The following is a 21,790-nucleotide window of genomic DNA, read 5'->3' on the forward strand; positions in this document are numbered from 1 at the left end:
TATGATCGAATGCTCTGCGAATGTCGAGATTATATATATGTATATATGTATATATTTATATATATATATATATATGTATATATTTTTATATATTGTTATGGAAATGGGACTACTAAATATAGGATTAACTCAGTTCCCCCATTAAATTCATGTATAGATAGGTTGTTTGGTAAAGTGTGTGATAAATGTGTGTGGGGAGGTGTAAGAGGCTGTTTTTATGTTCATACGGTGGTGAAACGAGAGATCGCTTTTATTCCTTCCTCATCCTGGATAGGCCCCACCCAGTCGGCGAAGGAGGGTGTGGCCTGGATAGAGAGTGCAGCTAGAGAGAGGAGGTGACGCGAGGGGGCGGAGCCTTTGATCAGTGAGTTGCCGAGCGAGGCGTGCTGGTGGAACAAAAAGAAACGGTGGTGAAACTGGGAGCGCAGTAGTGGCACCAATCAGCTGTACACGGGACAGCTGTGTTGGTTTTTCGCGAGGATCGAGCCGAAAGAAAGACAGGGAAGGAAATAGAGGAACTGAGAGGACGAAGCGGGAGTCAGTCTTCAAGGCGGGAAGGCAGGAGAGGAGACGCCGGAGCGTCTGACGGTCCCTGCTCACACCAACGGCTCGACACGTTTGCCGGAGCCCGTCAACCTCGACTTGGACCTTGTCTGGAGGACAGGCCAGGCCTGGATTTGTACGCCGAACCCTAGAGAGAGATCGGCCGAGGCCATCGTGGATTTGGCGGTCTCGCATCGTCGACGTTGCGCGGAGCCGGAACGTGCTGAGGAGAACGTGCGCACGCGGTGACTTGCGCAGGATTGGTACTGCGCCACCATTTTTGCCACGCGGCATGGTTCGAACTGGGAGTTCGAACCCTTGGACACCCGCTGGTTACCAGCGACATTCGTGCTTCTTGACGCTTTCCTCTCGTCCTTGGGACATCACCAAGTACTCTGTCTGCATGCATGCTGTCTGTCTGTCTGTTTTGTCTGCACGTGTTGTATAAGGAATATTTCGGAAGCAATCCCCTCGAAACCTTTAGACCGTGGTTCCCTAGTTAAGAACAGGTTGAGAATTGTTAATAAAACCATGGTCATGTTTATTGCTTGTGTTGTGATCCCTGATGTTCCCCAATAAATCTGGTTAATTCGTATGAAGTTGCCGCTATGGATTAATTTGTGTCACGTCGAGGAACGATCCGTTTGATTGGCATATAAGACCAAAATGGTTACAGACTGGTCGACTCCACTCGGTCTCTGACAAAACCAGTCTATCTATCTCTCCAACTGGTAAGGTGCAGGATTACGTTGGTATCGCGATTGAAGACGCGTGACCCGTGGCCTGTGCCGAACCGGCCGGCGTTATAGATTCCCGGAGATGGTGGTGGCGAGGGTGGCGCCAGGGACCGGGTCAGAATCCCGCCACCCCGGATCCGAAACAATATATATAGTTAAATATATCAATATTTTTATATATTTATATAGTTATATATTTTTATATATGTATATATTTATTTGTGTGTATATATTTATATGTATATATTTATTTGTGTATGTGTATATATAAATATACATATGTAAACTGTCTGGTGCTTCGCAGACAGGACATTGCATCACAAAGTCCACCTTCCCTTGTATGGACATTAAGCTGCTTTGTGATAGACTTGGATCAAAAGCATAACCTGACCAACCCCACAAGGTGCAAATAATTTTGGCCATTAAATAAGTAGTATGCTATTCTGAAGTAGTTGTAATTGTGTTTTGTTGTTTTTTTAAAGTCAGTGCTAAATGTTTGCTTTTCAAGTAATCCAGGAGCAAGGACCTGAAAAAAAATGAAATCGTTCAACACTCCCTACAGAAAAGGTTTTACTTGACAGAGTGGTAGAATAGACCCTATAGAACACCTCCAGGTAGTATGTGGTTTCAAATTGTGGTATCATTAAAATTCTACAGGCCATTACACATACCAAGGGTACTTACCAAGAGGGTCACTGTGGGCTAGCAAAATTTAGGGGAGGGGTAACGTAAACGTGAATATCTTTGTCGAGACTCAACCAATTTTCAATATTGAGGTATCATTGGCTTCGTATTATAATTCTCTTTCAGAATATGTCCAGAAATGTCGATATTCATTCAACTGTACAACTACAAGAGGTAAAAATCACAAAAAATCAAATATTATGAGCTTTTTAAAATATTTTCGGTATCTTTTAGACTTTAGAGCATACTAAGTTGTCAAGTCAAACTTTTCTGTACTGGGTGTTGAACAATTGAATTTTTCACAGGTTCATGCTGCTGGACTAAAAAATGCTCTGTTAGTCTTTTTTTATGAAATTCTTATGGACTAGATCATCACAAGAATAAAGTTTTAAAATGTCATGTTAATAATGATGGTAAAAATGATGGAATTTCGTCACTGACCAACATTGTCACAGGTATCAGGATGCCCCCAGATGCTGCTACACGCATGGTTAACTCCTACCAGATCGGCACAGCTCAAATGACAACATTTGTTGAACAGAGACTGAATACCAATGAAGTGACATTTTGGGATTCCCTGCCAAACCTGAAGATCAAAACATTTGCCAGACTAAGCAAGAAGAAAACAGTGAAGCTAACTGATGAGAAAGTTATCACTCTTAGTGCTGACCGTGAACTCTTTGGCCGCCTTCTGATCACAGGAAAGTCAAGGGACATCAATCTGAGAGAACTCCTCAGCTACGAGTTGTCAACAGTGCCATTATCCCTGGCCCATTACGATGGCAGCTTGAGGAATACCAACAAGAGAGTACTCATTGCTGAGTTAGAGAAGAAGGTAGATGTCCATCCAAAACTGCCACAAGTCACAACCAGCCAGATGTCTACGGCCCACATCGTCGATGCAATGGCGCTGGTACAGATGACAAAGTCTGCTGGTTCTGCAAACTTCGGTGAAATGGCATTTAAGTATTACAGCCTGGTTACTGCCCCTCTACGTCGGAATGGTTGTCAGCGGGTTGATGTTGTCTTCGACCGGTACTCCAGCCTCTCAATCAAAGCTGGGGAGCGAGAGAAACGAGGAACATCTGCAGCCTTAGAGGTGACGATCCAAGGGCCAGCCACTCCTATTCCAAAGCAGTGGATCAAATACATCGGAAATGTAGAAAACAAAGTCAACTTGTGTGCCTTCTTGGCAGACACATGGTGCCACATGGGGGTAGACACTAGACACTCTGCTTGACGGTCAACACCTAGTCATCGGTGGTGGTTTCAAGAACCTACAGAAGTCTGTGCTCGTTATCAGAGGGCACTGCGAAGAACTGGTTCCCCTCATGTCAGATCATGAAGAGGCAGACACACGAATATTGCTACATGCAAAACATGCCTCTCATTATCACAACAGAATCGTGATTCAATCACCTGACACAGATGTGGCTGTCCTCTGCACCACACACTACAGAAAACTCCAGTGTCGGGAGCTGTGGTTTCGGACTGGAATCAAGGATAAAGCTCGGTATATCCTATCCACAGCTTGGCACACAAACTATGACCTGAGCTGTGTAATGCTTTACTCAGCTTCCACGCACTCACTGGGTGCGATTCAAACAGTGCACTCTCAGGACTCGGCAAGAAAAAAGGTTTCAATGTCTTACTTGACAGTAAAGAGCATCAGACCAGTCTGGGACAGCTTGGAGAAGAACCCGAGCTCAGCAACAGCACTTCAGAAGCATGGGAAGCCTTCATATGTGCAATGTACTCAACAACCAAGGGGGCTGGGAGGAAAGTGAACAATGGGAGATACTGGCAGTTCTGTCAAAAGGGACAAAGAAATGAAAATCTCCCCCTACATTCGACAGCTTACAGCAACATATGAAGCGAGGAAATTACCAGGCCTATGTATGGAAGAGAGCATTGGAGCCGACACAGAGCCTTCCACCAGCAGCTGGACATAGCTGGAAAATTCAGGATGGTGCCCTGCAGCCTGTGCTCATGACCAAAGATCCAGCACCACGGGGTCTTCCGGAGCTGACCGTCTGTCACTGCAAGAAGTCTCTATGTCGCCGAGCCGACTGCACATGCAGAACCAACCACACGCCATGGACAGAAGCATGTGCACGTATGGCCGAAGAAACTTGTGAAAATCCAAGAACAATCTTTGACTCCAGTGGTGAAGAAGACGCTGATTAAAAGTTACAACAGATGACATCTTCACGCTTCCATGACGAATGTGCTTCCGTGCAAACATGCACAACTACTCTGATTCGCTCTCACTAATGTTCTTCTGTGTTGTCATGCACAGCTCGCAGTGTCGACCATGATAACTATTATCATCCACTATGATGAATGAGTAGCTTCCGTGTTGCCAAAGACAACTATTATACTCGGCTTTCACTAATGTACTTCCGTGTTGCCAAAGACAACTATTATGCTCGGCTCTGATGTGTGTGCTTCCGTGTTGCTATACACTAGTAAAAGACGAACGCTAAAAATAACAGTTGCAGTTTTCTTTATGCGTGCCTCTGTATGAATATGAATTTCTGCAGAACAATACTTTCTTAAGCGTTTGATTTCCAAAATGTATACGTACCAGTAGTAATTGAGAAACACCGTTCACCTTCATATGAGAACACAATTAAAAATGTTAGAAAGTTTGAATTAGTGTGATATTTCAGCTTTGGTGATGCCATGGCAAAGGCCATTTTCAAATAACTGTACAAACTCTGATAGAGAATTATAATAGGAAGCCAATGATAACTCGATATTTGAAATTGGTTGAGTCGAGACAAAGATATTCACGTTTACGTTACCCCTCCCCCTAAATTTTGCAAGCCCACAGTGACCCTCTTGGTAAGTACCCTTGGTATGTGTAATGGCCTGTAGAATTTTAATGATACCACAATTTGAAACCGCATACTACCTGGAGGTGTTCTATAGGGGTCTATTCTACCACCCTGTCAAGTCAAACCTTTTATGTAGGGGGTGTTGAACAAATTTCCTTATTTGGCCTCGTATGAGAAATGGCTGTTGGACTAAAGTATGTTTACATGAATGTTCAACATCACATGTTCCAAACATGATTTTCTTTGGTCAGTATGATGACTTGATATTCTTTGTGTTGCATCGTGAGTTCTTAACCGGATAAACCTGTTTCTGTTTAGTTTGACATGAACATACCAGAAGAAGGCTGCTGAACCTGGCTGTGCTTGGTGCAAACACACCTGAAAGTCCTTGCCCTGTTTTGGCTGAACATACCGGATTGAGGTTGCTGAATCTGGATCTGTTCAACTTGCCAAACATACCTGACAGAGGCTGCTGAACCTGGCCATATTTGGGGGCGAACATACCGGGTGGAGGTTGCTGAACCTGGCCCTGTTTGGGCCAAACATAACGGACAGTCCTGGCCCTGTTTGGGCTGAACATACCAGACAGAAGCTGCTAAAGCTGGCATTATTTGATCCAAACATACTGGATGGTTGTGACCCTGTTTAGACTGAACATACCAGACAGTGGTTACTGAACCTGGCCCTATTTCGGCCAAACGTACTGGATTGTGGTGGCTGTGTTTGAACTGAACATACCAGACGGAGGCGACTGAACCTGGCCTTGTTTGGGCCAAACATACAGAACAGAGGCTGCTGATCCTGGCCCTGTTTGGCCTGAATATACGGGATCGTCATAGCCATATTTTGGCAGAACATACCAGCCGGAAATTGCTGAATCTGGCTCTGGGGCGAACAGGTACGTGATAACAAGAAAAATGAAAGTGGTCAACTATCAGGAATAATCTCCTTGAAAAATTTTCATGTCATTTCATATTGTAATTTGGAGGTTGAGTTACAGATCTGCACTCAATTGGTGTTTTCAACTCTCCTATTGGTATCATTAACGAAGTAGAATCTTTATCTAGTCATATTGCTCTCTGCACAGAGAAGAATGTCTTCTCATACTTATTTCTGCTCAAGGTCCTTGCTGTCAATCGCTCTCATGATCTGGGTATTACATATCTTGTAGATACTCTAAGTACTGTGGTCGTAAGCACTGCTCATGCTCCATAGTGGCCTCATGAGTAACTTGTTCAGTAACTTTCAAAGCAGTTCAGTAACATGACTTCTGTAGTCTTGGAAATGTGAACTTCTCCATGCTGTAGTCTTCGATCAATGTGCTTACTTTATCGAACTACTCATTGAACAAATGTCTGTTGCAGACACATCATTCACTTGTACTTGTGGGGCAATGGCTGCTTTAAAGATTCCTGCAGTAAGCACTTCTATAGACTATCTGTTTAATGTTACCAATTAGCATAAATCTGGAACCAAGTAGTGTGGATCCCATAAAAAAAAGTTCACATGTGAACCATTGGTAGGAAAATGACAGAGCTGAGCTGTTCAGGGAGTTGAGGTGTAAAACTGTACATGTGCTGAGGGTGAACAAGGAGGCCTATGTGTGAGGAATCGGTGAAGGGGTAGAGCATCACCTGTGGTCAAGTGATTCTCATCCTTACAGGGGAATTCGTGCATTATGTTCCTCCGAGCACGTCCCTTGGTATACTGCAGTTAGAGCAGTGGGTGGTGGACTCTTGACGGAGGAGTCTGAAGCGAAGGCCTACTGGGCGGGTTACTTTGAGCGGCTGTGCCAGGCTGATCCACCAGCTGTTGAGTTGGATGTCAGGGATGTTACAATCCCTCTTGCTGACCCTCCAATCAACTGTGATCCACCTTTGTTTGTGGAAACACAGGCTGTGGTGAACCTGTTGAAATGGGGTAAAGCTCCTGGGATCTGTGTCATCCATGCAGTTCTGTGCTCTGCCCGGAACGCAGGCATCATCCCAACTGACTTGAAGAGGGGCTTTGATGTCCCTCTCTGGAAAGGGAAGGGTAATCGCCAGGATTGCAACAACTACATCAGGGTGACGCTGCTCTCAGTGCCAGGCAAGGTCTTTGCTCGAATAATTATTGATAGGGTTCAACACCATCTGCTTTAGCATCAGCACCCAGAGCCGTCAGGCTTCACACCAAAGAGTTCAACGATTGACCGTATCCTTGCTCTTCCGGTCCTCACCGAACGCAGACGAGAGTTTTGGCAGGGGCTGCATGCAGCATATATTTCTTCTCTGCAAAGCGTTTGATTCCGTGAATCGGGATGCCCTCTGGAGGAATCTTGGTCTTCATGGGGTGCCACCAAAACTGATCAATCTGATGTCTGAATTATACTCTGGTACTGAAAGTGCTGTGAGATGTCTCTGTCTCTGACTTATTTCTCTCTGAGTCTGACAGTCTCTGACTTATTTCCAGTTGTTGCTGGAGTTTGGCAGGGGTGTGTACTGGCCCCCACACTTTTCAGCACTTGTATGGACTGGATTCTGGGGAGGATGTCGGAGAGATCAAGCTGCGGTGCATCGCTTGGGAATGTCAAGATCTCGGACCTTGATTTCGCAGATGATGCAGTCATCTTTGCGGACACTTTAGATATCCTTATGGGGGCCCTCGAGGTGCTGAATGAGTAGTCGGAGCCACTGGGATTATGGGTTTCCTTGGTCAAAACCAAGATCCAGGCTTTCAATGACATCTTGTATGCTGCTGTCTTGTCTCTACCCATTTGTGGTGATAATGTTGAGGTCACGTAGAGATTCACTTACCTTGTCAGTGATGTTCATGTCTCTGCTGGCTGTGAGCCAGTGGTCAATGGACGTCTGGGTCTGGCCTGGGGAGTCATGGATTCACTGGATCATGGGGTGTGGCGCTGCCAGTACCTGTGCAGGAGGACAAAATTCCGAGTCTTCAGGTCCTTGGTGCTTCCAGTCTTGCTCTACGGATGTGAGATTTGGACTCTGATCGGGGATCTTTGACAGAGACTGAATTCCTTTGGTTCCAGGTCTCTTCAGAGAATCCTCGGCTATCGCTGGTCAGACTTTGTGTCCAACCAGCAGTTGCTGAGAGAGACTCAAATGAGAGTTCTTACCAGCATAATCAGTGAGCATCAGCTGTATGGACATGTCTCGTTTTCCTGATGCTGATCCTGCTCACCGGATTCTCTCAGCGAGCGAGCTTCGTGAGTGGAGGAGGCCAATGGACTGACCACGTGCCTCGTGGTTGCAGCAGGTTGATCAGCATCTCAAGGAGATGTGGATGGGCCAGAAGGTGGGCCTTGGAGTACCAGCGGAAAGTGGATGCAGTGACGTGCTGCTCCGGTGCAAGCTCCCATACCTCACCTGACCTATGAGCAGCGTATCGTAAAATATTATGGACAGATTTGGATGAAATTTGGTGGACATACGTTGGGTTTGTGACATGGACAAGCTGATTCAATTTTGGTTAAAATTTGGATCTGGATCAAGGGAGGTGCAAAGCACCCCTCCCTTTATATTGGACAGTTTCCCTGTGTGCAACTTCAACACAGGGACTGAAAATTCATTTATCGGCTTCTATTGGACAAAATTGGCTGCAAATGTCAGAAGTAAATCATTTGTACGTCAAGGTAACATGTTATCAGCAATGTCTATTTCCGCATTCTTTATTTTTTTTTAAACGAAAACCCTTGAAGTTCACATTGGTGTCTGTACGTCTGTCTGTCCAAAATGAGTTGGCGCTCATATCTCAAAGGCACATCAGACAATACATCTAATTAATGGCTTTCAAAACAAATTCCATCAAAACTTTCCACTCGTATTCAGCTTTCCACGCATCATCCACAAATAACTCAGAAACCTCATGCAATTCTGCTTTGTTTCCACCAGAGGGCAGCACTATCTATCATTTATGGAAAGGCATGAGTCGATCAAATTTGATGATGTCATCAGTCATGTAATTCGGCAGGCATTTTTATATTTTTTTATTTTTTTAGCTTTCAAAAATCTTCTCTGAAGTGGCTGAACAGATCGAGGCAAAACTTTACACATATGACCGCCTGCCTATCCATGAGGAACAAAGGTTCACATATATGACATCATAGGTCACATGGTTTGGCAGCCCTATTGGATTTACCAGAAAACCTGTAAAAAGCTTCTCCAGAACGGCTGGACAAATCGAGGGGAAACTTCACACAAATATTTCCCAAGCAATGGGTGTACAAGTTTGTTTAGGAGTAATTGATAGGTCACATGGTTTGGCAGTTATATTGGATTAAAGAAAAATATTAAATGTTTTTTTGTGGAACCGCTTAATCAATCGACGTGAAACTTCACGTTTATGATCTAGTTGTGATGGGGAATACACATTTTAAATTTCAACTTAATCAGATGCATAGTCTGGCAGCCAGAATTGTTTATTTTTTTGATGTGGGTTCTTTTTTTTTTAAATATGGCTCACTTGGCTGTACCCAGAAGGGTTTGAGTGACGAGGAGTCGCAGTTGAAATGCGAATCCTATCCAGGTTCCTCCTGATGACTTCATCTTTGCTTTTTGCTTGTTTGCTTTCCTTCTGATTCCTCCAATGCAGGACTCGTACCTATTTAGTCTTCCATTCGATTTGAATTGGATTTATTTTAATCCCATTCTTAATTCAATTGAATAATAATCATTTGGGTTGGGGTTAGGGTAATTGAATAATAGCATTTACAATGTGACAGTTCTAATTATGTCTCTTATTAATTATGTAACACACCAGTACACATTGCATACCGGGCGTAGTGGCGTGCGCCTGTAATCCGGCTACTCGGAGGCTTGGGTTGGAGGATCGCTTGATGACGGGAGCTCTGCACTGGGCTATGAGAGGGTGTAGGGCAGCCCGGAATCATGGCGAAACCCAATCCTATCCCTGTGTCGTAAGAGGCGACCAGGGTTGCGTCAGGAAGGGCATCCGGCGTAAAACCTGTGCCAAATCAGTATGCGGATCATAACGGATGATCCGCTGTGGCGACCCCTAACGGGAGCAGCCGAAAGACGAACAACAACAACCAGTACACATCGCCACACAAAACAACACAAATAGCAGACAAAACAAGTTTTATTTTTTACATGCAAAACATTTTACATGCAGTGTTTGTTACACTGACTTTCTGGTAGACAACAGACACACAATGTCTACTAGGTGGTGGTATGTCCCAATCCCCCCACCATCCCCTTCAATCAATCCACCATTCATTTTGATGCATGATCTGCCCAATGAGCTTTGATTTCTAACTTAAAACCACCATCTGATCCATGCAGATTTTATAGTGAAAACTCAACTGCTCAAGCCCTTCCAATAGTTAGCATTACTATACCTGGTGCTGTACTGTATGCTCACTAACTCCACATATTTTGCCACCACATGGACACCATTGAATGGCTTAAAGTTACATTTGACTCTTCTTCCTCTTTTTTTTTATTTAGAAAAAAAAAACATTCTGTTTCTAGAGATCATTCTGTAATGCAGGGCTGAGACAAATGTCACCCCTTCCACCTGCCCTCATCCCCTTCTACAATACCCACCCTCCAGCAGCTGCTCCCATATTCCCACATTTAGAAAACCGTAAAGCTTCGATGACATGGAAATCAAATTATCCTAATCTTGTTTGCGTGGAAGTTCTTGGTCCATGAAATCCGCAAATAATTTGGGAACTTCAACCGTGGATCTATTACAGTGTGTGGTGTATCTTTAGTACAACTGACAATAATCCGAGATCACAATACGGTTTAACTGCAAATCTTTGGTGAAATTGAATTGGATTCACAATTAGACACCATCTTTAATATATAATGGAGGGAAAGTACAGTGTGTTGTGGGTATGTGTGTATGTTTTAATGACTCCTCTGAAAGGATTGGACCTAGGAAGCTGAAACAATTTCACCCATCTTGGCATTTTTTTTCCTTTGGGGGGATGCGTGGGGTGTAATTGAAATTATCCGAGCCATCTGACCACCATGTATTTTTTAGACATATATATCGATATACATGAGCAGTACGCATGTTTTTGCTTCATGTACATAAAACAGGTGTTATTACTTGCAAAATCGAGGATTTTTCAAGTATATTGGTCAGTCAAATATGTTATTCTGTCTGTTTGTCAATCGCCTGCGGGTCACAATTTTAAACCGATCATCATGAAACGTTACCAAGTTGTAGAGGCCGTCTCAACTGAGAAGCCTATTGATTTTGAGGTCATAGGTCATCTTGAGGTCACATTTCTCAAGTCGTCATTTTTCATCCGATTGACTTGAAATTTGAACAGGATTTGTATATTGCGTCACTGAATTAAGAAACCAACCATTTGAAGTCAAAAGGTCAAAGGTCAACAATGTCAAACTTTTAAAATCATCAATTTCAATCTGAAAAATAATTTTCATTTGATTAACCTGAGCTTTGATTAAGATTGTCAATATTAATCTTGATGAAATGGACAGTTTGATGTATTCATGGCAACCTTTGGAGAGGTGGGGGTGGTGGTGGATTGTGCAAGTATCATGTTCTGCACATCTTTTTCTTGTTTTTAACTCACCTGTTCGAAGAACAGAGAGCTAAAGCAATACCCCCGGCGTGAGCATCAGCGTCAGCATCAAAATGTTAAAGTTTTTGGTGCAAGTTATTGAGAAGCTTGCCATTCATGTAATATGTGTACTAGGATGCTGATATTTGGCATGGAGGTTCCTTTGGGGTATACTATTGGTGTAGTGAAGTTGAAAGTAAAAAATAATTTCAATTTTTAAAAATGTTTTGACCTGTTTTGAACTTAACTTTTTTTGTAGCACATCAACGTTAAAGTTTTTGGTGCAAGTTATTTAGAAGCTTGCCATTCATTTAATGTGTACTAGGATGCTGATATTTGGCATGGAGGTTCCTTTGGGGTATATTATTGATGTAATGAAGTTGAAATTTAAAAAATAATTTCAAATTTTTAAAATGTATGACCTGTTTTGAACTTAACTTTTTTGTAGCACATCAACGTTAAAGTTTTTTTTCCTTTCTAATGTTTTTATCTACCACACTATTTTTTACTGATTACAATATACATATATTGCTTTAAAATTATTTGGATCAGACTTCACTGCAATGCTTTATAAAAATATTATTAGACGAGTCTTTTAAAAACGATAAATGTATAAACAGGCGAGCATTGGGTGGCTTTGACGCCAACTCTCTGGTTTATTTTATTTTTGAGTGCGACCGAGGCAGTGCTTTGTTAGGTATAAACCTCCCAAATAGAGGGATGTGTTGGAAGAGCATGTTGCATCGTGGGTACTCTATTATGGTATTAATAATCATAAAGATAATATCATGACCCCCAGCCCCTGTCCACTCCCCGACGGGAGTGGGTACTTCTCGTGCTGAATAATGTAATATGTAAGTTATTTTTGCATGTATACAGCACGTGACCAGTATGGTGATCAGTAATGGAATACCTGCATTTATGAATAGATGTATTGATCACCAGAACACTGCACCTGCAGATCCCCGACCTGGGATGATACATGATGGTAATGTATGTTGCTTTCCAAACAACTGGTTCATATATGCACCACGTAAATAATTTGAGGGATGACAACTAACCTTATTTGTTTTGAGGGGATTATGAGATCGATATCCATTCGTACAAGGTTTATGAAGCCTTCAATTGCCAAGTTATGTTGAAAGACATAATAAAGGGAGTGATTCAAACTTATCATCGGTGCAGGCATTGCAAGTCACCGAGATTTGTGTTCACCAAATCACCTGTGGATTCGAAAATATTTGCATCGATTGAACTTGATGAAACATCTTTGGAAGGATGGATCGATGGAACATTAATTCGCAAACATAATTATTGTTTATTGCTTTTTAGGTCATCTCTTCGATCATGACCTCATAATATGGGTGTCGATGTCCTTCAATCCGTCCGTCCGTCCGTTCACAATGAAGTTGAAGCGGGAGATCTGGTCATTAGTGATCCTGATAGAGGTTGATGAGACGTACACGATGGTATGACTTTCAAGGTCACCGAAGGTCAAGGTCAAGGTCACGAGGCCTTTGAAGTTGCGAAAATGACGATTTTCAAAATCTATCTCCGCCATTTCTCAAGCGATCTTGAATTTGATTGTAGCATATGAATCTATGGGACAATATCTAAATTTTGGTCGGGCCGGATTTTCGATATTCGCTTTTGTTTTCGTGTCACGTGACTTCAAAGTTGGCAAAAAATGCGAAAATGACCATTTTCAAAATCTATCTCCTCCTACATTTCTCAAGCGATCTTGAATTTGATTGTGGCATATGAATCTATGGGACAATATCTAAATTTGATCAGGACGGATTTTCGAATTTCGCTTTCGTTTTCGCGTCACGTGACTTCAAAGTTTGCAAAAACTGCCCTACCTTCAGGAGGCTATATATTCACTACTGGGCATGGTAAAAGTTCGTGAATTGTGTCGTTGCATAGCAGCTGACCTTGTCTTTCATGTCCATTCGAAAGAATACCGATATATTCGAATACGTACACGTCACGTGACTTTGAATTTTGCGAAAACTGCTTCATGTTGTTGTAAAATGACGATTTTCAAAATCTATCTCCTCTTACATTTCTTAAGTTATCTTGAATTTGATTGTGGCATATGAATCTATGGGACAATATCTAGATTTGGTCGGACCGGATTTTCGATATTCGCTTTCGTTTTCGCGTCACGTGACTTCAAAGCTGGCCAAAAATCCCTCCTGACCCGAGAACACTACACCCTAGTAACAGGAACTCATGCTCGTTTCTCGCAGAGATGACCGTCACTCCCGCACGGGTGTATTTTTTTTTATCTTCGTGTTTGCTCACTGTCAGGTAGTCGATGCAACGTGATGTGTAATGACATTTGTGGACTCCAGATGAAGGTGAGTCTAAAATTTAATCTGCAACGTTTATGAAGGGTTTTAAATGTCAATGTTCATCTTATTGGAATGAAACGTTCGTTCGACATTGGTTAAAAAAGACGATCATTCGACATTCGTCAAAAAAGTCATTCGTTCGACATTGGTTTAAAAAGACGTCCGTTCGACATGTGTTCAAAAAAGACGTTCATTCGCCATTGGTTGAAAAATGCATTCGGTCGACATTGGTCAAAAAAGACGTTCGTTCGACATTGGTTTAAAAATACGTCCGTTCGACATTTGTTCAAAAAGACGTCCGTTCGACATTTGTTCAAAAAGACGTTCATTTGACAATGGTTAAAAGAGACGTTTGTTCGACACTGGTAAAGCTCTCCATCAAACAGCTTCATCAGGGCTGTGATGTCTTCATGATACTGAAGTGGCCAGCACATGTCTATCATGTGCAAGTAAACAGTGCATCTTTGAAACTTTACAGGCTTAGAGCAGAGTAAATTACATATTTGGATGGGTTAAAGCATTGTTGTATTGTGAAGGTTTTACAGATCTCCATGGGGGTTACCTTGATGGAAGTTCTTGTACGAAATGGTTGAACCGTTTAAGCCTGAATTGCATTCTAAACTGTTGTGAGTTGGTTGATAATTTCTGGTTGAAACAATCATTACTCAACCAACACCAAGCATCTATCACAGCTGATATTTGACGTGTGTGACGTGTGTGTTCACCTCGGTTTGTACTCAAAATACCTCCAGACATCACGCTCTCGTGATGGAGATCGGCTACTTTAGCAGAGCAGTATCTCAAGCATCACTCCATCCTAAGTGGTGCATGTGATGCATGAACCAGACAGTTTGCAGGAGCAAGTAAGGCACATGTGAGTTCACTAATCCACTTGCACAGTGTGCAGAATGCTTCGTTAGGCCCTAATATATGGCTCAGGGTAGGCATTGCCAGTGATGGGTATAAAAACAGACTGGTCCAATCCCCTGCGGATGGCTAATGCTTTACACGGCTGACATATGTGTAGAGTGAAACGTTATGAAAGTAGAGATGTACGTCAAGTTTAGATGAGATTCTTATGAAAATATTTTCTGATTCCCAGAAATCAAAGATTCTCTCTTTTCTATGTTTGTGTTTTTTAACTCCATCCTTGGATTTGAGGCTTGTCCATGCATGTATTGGGTAAATGGCATGAATTACTCACAAACTAAGATCAGGTTCATCATTTCAGCACATTTTCTACAATGTATGGTGAAAGCCACTGGGCTCACTTGGTAGACCAAGAGAACCACTGGTAGGTGTGGATGACACACAAAATATGTAAATGACATCATGGTTTGAGCAAATTTGTGAAAGCAAGATGCAGATATTGATTCATACCAAGTTGCATCAAAATTGGGTAAATACTTTTTGAGAAGTTAAAAGTAGTGGTCCTGGAATCATCATGACTTTTGACCTTTAAATTGACCTTTTTAATATGCAATTTTGATGGGATTTGCAAAGCATCAGAAGGCATTGGTCTTTAGAAGTTCTACAAAGTTTGGTGGAAATAGGACTCTTAGTTTTAGCATCATGGGTGATGAAGTTTGTGGTAAAGTGTAATCAAAATAGTGCGTGTAGTTTCAGAGAAGAAGATCCAAGTGTTTATACATATTGACTGACGGATACCACGCAATACTAATATCTCAGCTGAACGATGTTCCAAGTGTGCTAATAATAGTTAACGATCACAACACCCCATCATAATAATAATAATTTAATAATAAAACACATCCATTGTACATGTGCCAAAAGTGGCGTCTCAGTGTATGCTATACTTTGAACAGTATAAAAACTCGTCAAAAATTATTTGTATGAATTTAATTTGAAATATTCAAGGAGAGTGGATGATATGATGTTTTGGAGCAAGATAAAGCATTGTATTTTTTAAACTGCATGTACAAATGTGACCCTATTTTTTTCCTTATCTTCTGGGAAGTTTTGTTTTGATCGTACAGCCTCGTGAACATGCCAAAGTCTAAAGCCTTGGCCGAGCATCAGGTATGCTTCTGTCTTCTTTATTTATGAGACATCCGACGGACGTAAAAGAACATTCGTTTTACTTTGCACATGTTTCACGTCATGTGCAGATAATTTCACCTCCCTGCGCCTTGTATTTATTGTTGTTTTTTAAAAATGCTTCTGGACACTGCCCTTGAAGCTCGGTTTGCAAGTCATCATCTGCAATCCCAATAGAAGAGACGTAATGAATCTTTAAAAAAAAAATTTCTGAATTCTTAAATCTTTCTTCTTAAATCATCCTTCTGAAGGGGTACAGACAAATTGACAAATACACACTGTGATTATATAGGGCTCTTATAATATACATTGAAAAGGTACTGGGAGGCAAATTATTTATTACTTATGCAAATTTGGATCTTTTTCCACTCCATTCCCCCTTCCACAATCCGGCAAGCATGCTCCATTATACATGTCACCAGTCCACCATTCCCTCCCTTAGTCTTATGTTCTCCCAAACATATTTCCCTTTTCTCCCCACTCCATCCTTTCACTCCATTACCATCCTCAAGCCATCACGCTCTCGTGATGAAGATAGGCCTTGAGCATGATGCTCTTTTTTAAGATGATGGGGTTTTTTTTGCAATTGCTATTTAACCTTACCCTGAATATACAAGAAAAAAACATTTAAAAAAATGTAAAAACATAGAGGGATAAAATCTCAAAAAAACAACTAAGCAAGGTAGAATGATACCACATTCCAATGTCCCAATACAACACCACAATCCCTCTCAAACCATCACGACATCTTTTGACATTTTACTTTTGTTGTGAGATTGTGATGCAACGTCAAAAGATATTGTGATGCTAAACCAGAAGAGGTTTTTGGTCTTGGATTGTGGCATCACAATGTGGTCATTCTTCATTGTTATTCTTCTAATTAATTCTTCTTCTTCATCCATCACAATCTCACAACAAAAGTAAATTGTCAAAAGATGTCATGATAATAATCCATAAGAGGATTGTGGTGTCCTATTGTGGAATTGTAATGTGGTATCATTCCTACCTTGTTTGTTTGTTTTGGGTTTTTTTGAGATTTCATCCCTGTTTTTAGATTGTGAAAAAAAATTTTTTTTTTCTTGTTTCTGCAATTTTTTTACAGTAACAAAATGGTTAATATTTTATATATTTTGTTGTTTTGGTATGGATTAAATCCATCTGTCATTAAATTCAGCTTATGGTACATTCAACCCCTCCCACCCCTTCAATCCTGGCTTTTGGTTCAGTCCACTACGTGGATTTGCACATTTGTGAAACGATGCGTTTATCATTAAAAAAATTTTTTTATAATGTTTAATGTTTTATACATTTTATTATTTTGGTGTGGATTAAATCCATCTATGTGATTAAATTGTTTTAGTTGATTTGGGGGATGGTTTGGATATGTATTGCTTTTGGAATGGTGTTGTCCAACTTCCCCCTCATGATCCTTTGCTGGTTTTGTTGAGTCTATATTTACGCTTGATTTCTTTTCCGAATAAAACAATTAATTAATGTTTTATTATATTTTTATTTTTGGGTTGTGTACACTAGCCCAGAGACAAAGTAACTTCCTTGCATTGCAATCAACATCATGGCTTAAGCAGTTATTGATGTAGGTTGTGCTACAGTTTTACATTGTATTGAGAGAGTAAGAAGAAGAAGAGGAAGAAGTACAAATTGGTGTTTTAGCGATCTCTCATGGTACCTTCGCGATGTATTATGGCCTCTTTTTAAGTCTTGGTAGTTCAGAAAATGCTCAAGAATAAAAGTTATGGCATTTATATGCTTATGACTTCACTCTGCAGTAGTATATAGGCATGTCATTGTGCACACATTGGAATGGGCTGCCATTTTTTTCCAGTATGTAAAAAGGAATGTAAAATATTGTTGAATAATGCTTTAAAAAAAATTTTTTATTTTTTAATCTCCACCAAATATTTACCATGATTGACAGCTCATGTAGTCATACCTAGAGGCACACAATCAATCATTGCCTCGTTAAATTTTGTCACTTCATTTTCTCATGCTGTTATATGTGAAACAAATATATGATCCTCATGCAATATTTATGTCTCCTCTACCCAATCTCAGGGTGAATACTTATGAATGTCTCAACTCTCAACCTTTTTCATCTGTTGCTCCATGAGAAGTTATAGCGCAGCTCACAGACTCTTACTCCCAACTTGTAAGCTGCTGCCTCATTCAGCAAAAGCCTTGCACTGATTCTAATTTGTCACATTCTCGACATCACAAGTATCAATCTTTACTGCACTGTGTCCATCCACCTCTGCCTTGCTTTTGACTCCAGCCCTGACATGTCTGGACATCCAATGGGGCGTCCAGACTCCTTTTGTAGCCCAAGTGTGTCTCGCGATGTTTATCCGCACATTCGACCGAGCATTCGAGGTGTGCATCGAAACCCCCATTGCAAAAACCTGCATGGTGGCTACTCAAGTCGGTACACCCCACAACGGCCACTGCGTATTAATCGCTCACTGTCACGTTACCATGATTCTTCAGAACATGAGTATGTTCGACAAAAAGAAATGATTCCAAGGAAACGCACACCCAGGTCTTTGTCCCCACACTCTCACTGGTCGATATCTCAACGACGGAGCACCACCAACAAACTGGATGATGAATACAATTCCCCTGGTCGACCAGTTTATGCATCTCACCATGCCCGGTTACCAAAGAGACACTTATTGCCTCAGATTCTTCCCCGTGATAACCTTCACAAGCTTCATGGTCATAAGCGATTTTCCCATTGGGGCTGTGCTACCAAAGGCTTCCGTTACCATTACCAGCATGACTTGGCCAGTGAGAGATCGTTGATGAACAGCAAATGGGTAGAAATGTCCTCAAATCAACATGGTGGACCCAGACACAGTGGGCAATTGCTGCCATGTGATGGAATCAATGACGTAGCGCAGGAGCGAGAGGTGCAAGTGCCACTCCCATGTTTGGGCACCAATGATGGTGCAGACATTTACAACCCAGAAGAACCTACAAACGAGACTTGTGATGATGGTTTGGACACGAGCCCAGCTGTCCAGCACATGGCCACTCACTGTTATTCCACGGAGAGTGAGCAGACTGCATCAACACAAGCAGCCATGGAGCCTGAGAGGACATGGCCTTTGGAAAATGAGGAAGCAGACTTTTTTGGACAAGCAGGGACTATATTTCCACACACGTGTGCCATCTGTGGAGTTAGGTTACTATGTGACAAGGTAATGGCATGCTGTTCAAACGTATTGAAACACACAACATCTAAAAGTCTAACTTTGCTTGAAGAGACGCAAAAATGGCCTTGCTTCGGCCCATGAGTCGAAAGCCTTTTGCTCTGATGGGAGTCTTGTGAGTGTGCATGTTATTGTTTGTCAGGGGTGGACACAGCACATCACAGGGAAGAAGCACAAGAACAAGTGCTGGGTTTTTGCCATGCGGTGAGTACCGTTTGAGACTCTACGTTGTGGGTGTGTTGGTTTGCATTAGTATGATGTACTCTAACCCTTGACTCCACAAGTACAGTGTGAAGTAGAGGAAAAGCATAAACATTCCAGCCTATAAGAGCCTTGCTTATTAGCTTAGTTTGGGTATTGATCTTCTTCTTCTTCTTCTTGCGTATGACAGCTACCCTGGAAGCTAAGCTATCATTTATTGGAAGCGCGACTGTGTTGCTGATGCAGTGCCCCTCTACCAGTGCACACTGGTACTCATTTCGCCAACCTCGGAAGGATGACAGGCTGAGTCAACCCCCTGGTGTATTAATTCAGTGGCCAACGGGGCTTGAACTCAGGAGCCGGGGATCCCAAGCCGCCACCCTAACCGCGAAGCCAACACCAGGCTTTGGGTATTGATGATCTCAATATATATCAAGGTAATGAAGACAAAATGCTTGCCGTGGAATGAGATTGAGCATTCCACAATGCAGAGCCTCACCATGATATGTATATATTTGTATTCATAATCGAGGCTCGTGAAAGAGCAAGTGAACTGAAGAAATCATGATACAAAGAGAGGGTGAAACACCAACAGCTGAGTTGAAGGCCAAGACAGAGGAAGGTGGACAAACAATCGGTGTGGGGAGGAATGGGGGACAGGAGAGGATGCATGGGGTGGACAAGATGGATACAAAAGGGAACTCTCAGGAGGGAAAACAAAAAAATTTGGAAGGGAGAGGGATGGGAGGGGAGGGGTGGGGGTTAACGAGTGTAGAAAAGATTATGGTTTTGGATTGGGGAGGATCTGAGATGATGATGAACAGCTCTTTTGAAGACCTGGAGGGAAGAGTGGGATTGAATGCAGTGTGGAAGTTTGTTCCAGAGTTGAGGAAAAAATAGGAATGAAAGAGTGAAGGTGAGCAGTGATTTTTTTTTTTTATTTTGGCAGTTTCTCCAGAAGGGATTTTTTGGTGGACCTTGAGCACCTTGTGGAAATAGAGGTGGGACAGAGCACAGACAGAGTAGTAGGGTGGGGGTGGGGTGGGGGGCATAGCTGGAGAGGAGACTGTTGAAGAAAGAATGACCACTGACCTGCCTGCGGTGAGAGAGTGAGAGACCCAAAGACTCAGCCTCATCGTGATAGATACCAATGATCCTCAATGCCTTGGTTTCCACAGCGTGAAGCAGAGAAAGGTGTGAGGTGGGAGCACCAGCCTAGAGGGGACAGCGGTCTTCCATCAGGCTGCCGATGAATGCTTTGTAAGTGGTTAGAAGCTCAGGTGTGCCAAACAAGGACTTTGCCTGATGTAGGGATGCCCAGTCGGCGACTGGCTTCGGAGGCCAGCTTGGAGATGTGGCTTTCCCAGGAAAGGTCGTGGCAGATAGTGAGGCACAAAAACTTGATTGAAAGGACTTCTTCAAGGGGATTGTTGAGAAAGTAAATGAGGGCGTTTTCCAGATGGTCCTTTCGGAGAGACATAGTGAGGGGGTGAGATTAGTCAGGATTGAAAGACATGTTCCAAGTGTTTGACCAGCTTGTGATTTTATACAGATCTGCAGAGAGTGAAGAGGCTGCTTCCTGCCAATCAGAGGGTTGAGAGATGGTACAACACAGGGTGGAGTCATCAGCAAAGAGGAAGATAATTTTCCAGAGGGTCGAAGAGATCATTGATGAAAACTAGAAAAAGCACAAGACCAAGAACAATGCCTTGAGGAACTCCAGCCTGGACAGGAAAATGAGATGAGAGAGAGACATTAAGAGTCACGCGTTGACTGCTGCAGGGGAGGAAGTCCATGATCCATGAGTGAAGATTTCCTTGGATACCATAAGAAGAGAGTTTGGTGAGCAGGGCACGATGCCAGACCATATCGAAAGCTCATGATATGTCCACTGAGATGGCTCTGATTTTAAGTCTGGCATTGAGGATCTTCATCTATTGTTGGGAAAGCAGAAACAGCATGTACAGGGAAGAGTGATCTGGTTTAAATCCAAATTGAAGGTTGTTAATCTACTCATTGGAGAAGAGGAAGGATTTGATATTGGAAGCTAAGATGGATTCCATAACCTTTCTGATGATTGGGAGAAGGCTGATTGGTCTGTTGTTGCAGTGATCTTTTGTTGCAGTTGTTTTGCACTTTTTTATGCAGAGTGGTAATGTTTGCTGATTTCCAAGCAGATGGCAGATGACCTTGAGCAAATGAGAGGGTGAATAGAACAGAGAGAGGGTGTGCAAGAGCAGCAGAGCAGGTTTTTAGGACACGTGAGCTGATGTCATCTGCATCGGTTGCAGAATCTGAGTCGAGGTTTGACAGCAAGCTCTCCACCTTGTCAGAAGAAATAGACAGAGTCCAGGGACAGTTGGGTGCAACTGGGTAAGGTTGATACTGAAAGTGATGGGTTTGGAACACAATATTTATCAATATGGAACATAATATGGTATCCAGTGTCCGTTGAGAGACAAAATTCTTCTTCACCCTCCGGTGAATTCCAAGACATCTACCGGCAACATAAGGACGGTGGTCTTGAAGGCACTCCACAACCCTTCATGACCCCCCAAAGCACGCAGACCCCCAAATTTCC

General features: G+C 42.3%; 1 protein-coding gene and 1 pseudogene across 7 annotated transcripts in view; both read left to right on the top strand.

Annotated features, from left to right (window-relative positions):
* The window catches only part of LOC147016181 (RNA-binding protein 20-like), an 89,272-nt gene that overhangs the window by 1,629 nt on the left and 65,853 nt on the right, over positions 1 to 21,790 (top strand). For 2 of the 7 annotated variants that reach the window (XM_085848949.1, XM_085848948.1), the window contains exons 2-4: positions 5,123 to 5,702; positions 17,855 to 18,996; positions 19,151 to 19,212. In XM_085848949.1, the coding sequence (XP_085705075.1) occupies positions 18,079 to 18,996; positions 19,151 to 19,212 (980 nt within the window). In that variant the 5' untranslated portion in view covers positions 5,123 to 5,702; positions 17,855 to 18,078. Of the gene's footprint in view, positions 1 to 5,122; positions 5,703 to 15,701; positions 15,764 to 17,854; positions 18,997 to 19,150; positions 19,213 to 21,790 lie in introns of those variants that run through there. The other 5 variants (XR_015050047.1, XM_085848953.1, XM_085848952.1 and 2 more) reach the window with 4 other exon arrangements.
* On the top strand, positions 9,578 to 9,713 carry LOC147016182 (signal recognition particle RNA; annotated as a pseudogene).

Source organism: Eptatretus burgeri, chromosome 12, assembly GCF_056783735.1.
Source record: "Eptatretus burgeri isolate ZD-2024b chromosome 12, Ebu_testis_v1, whole genome shotgun sequence".
Lineage (NCBI taxonomy): Eukaryota > Metazoa > Chordata > Myxini > Myxiniformes > Myxinidae > Eptatretus > Eptatretus burgeri.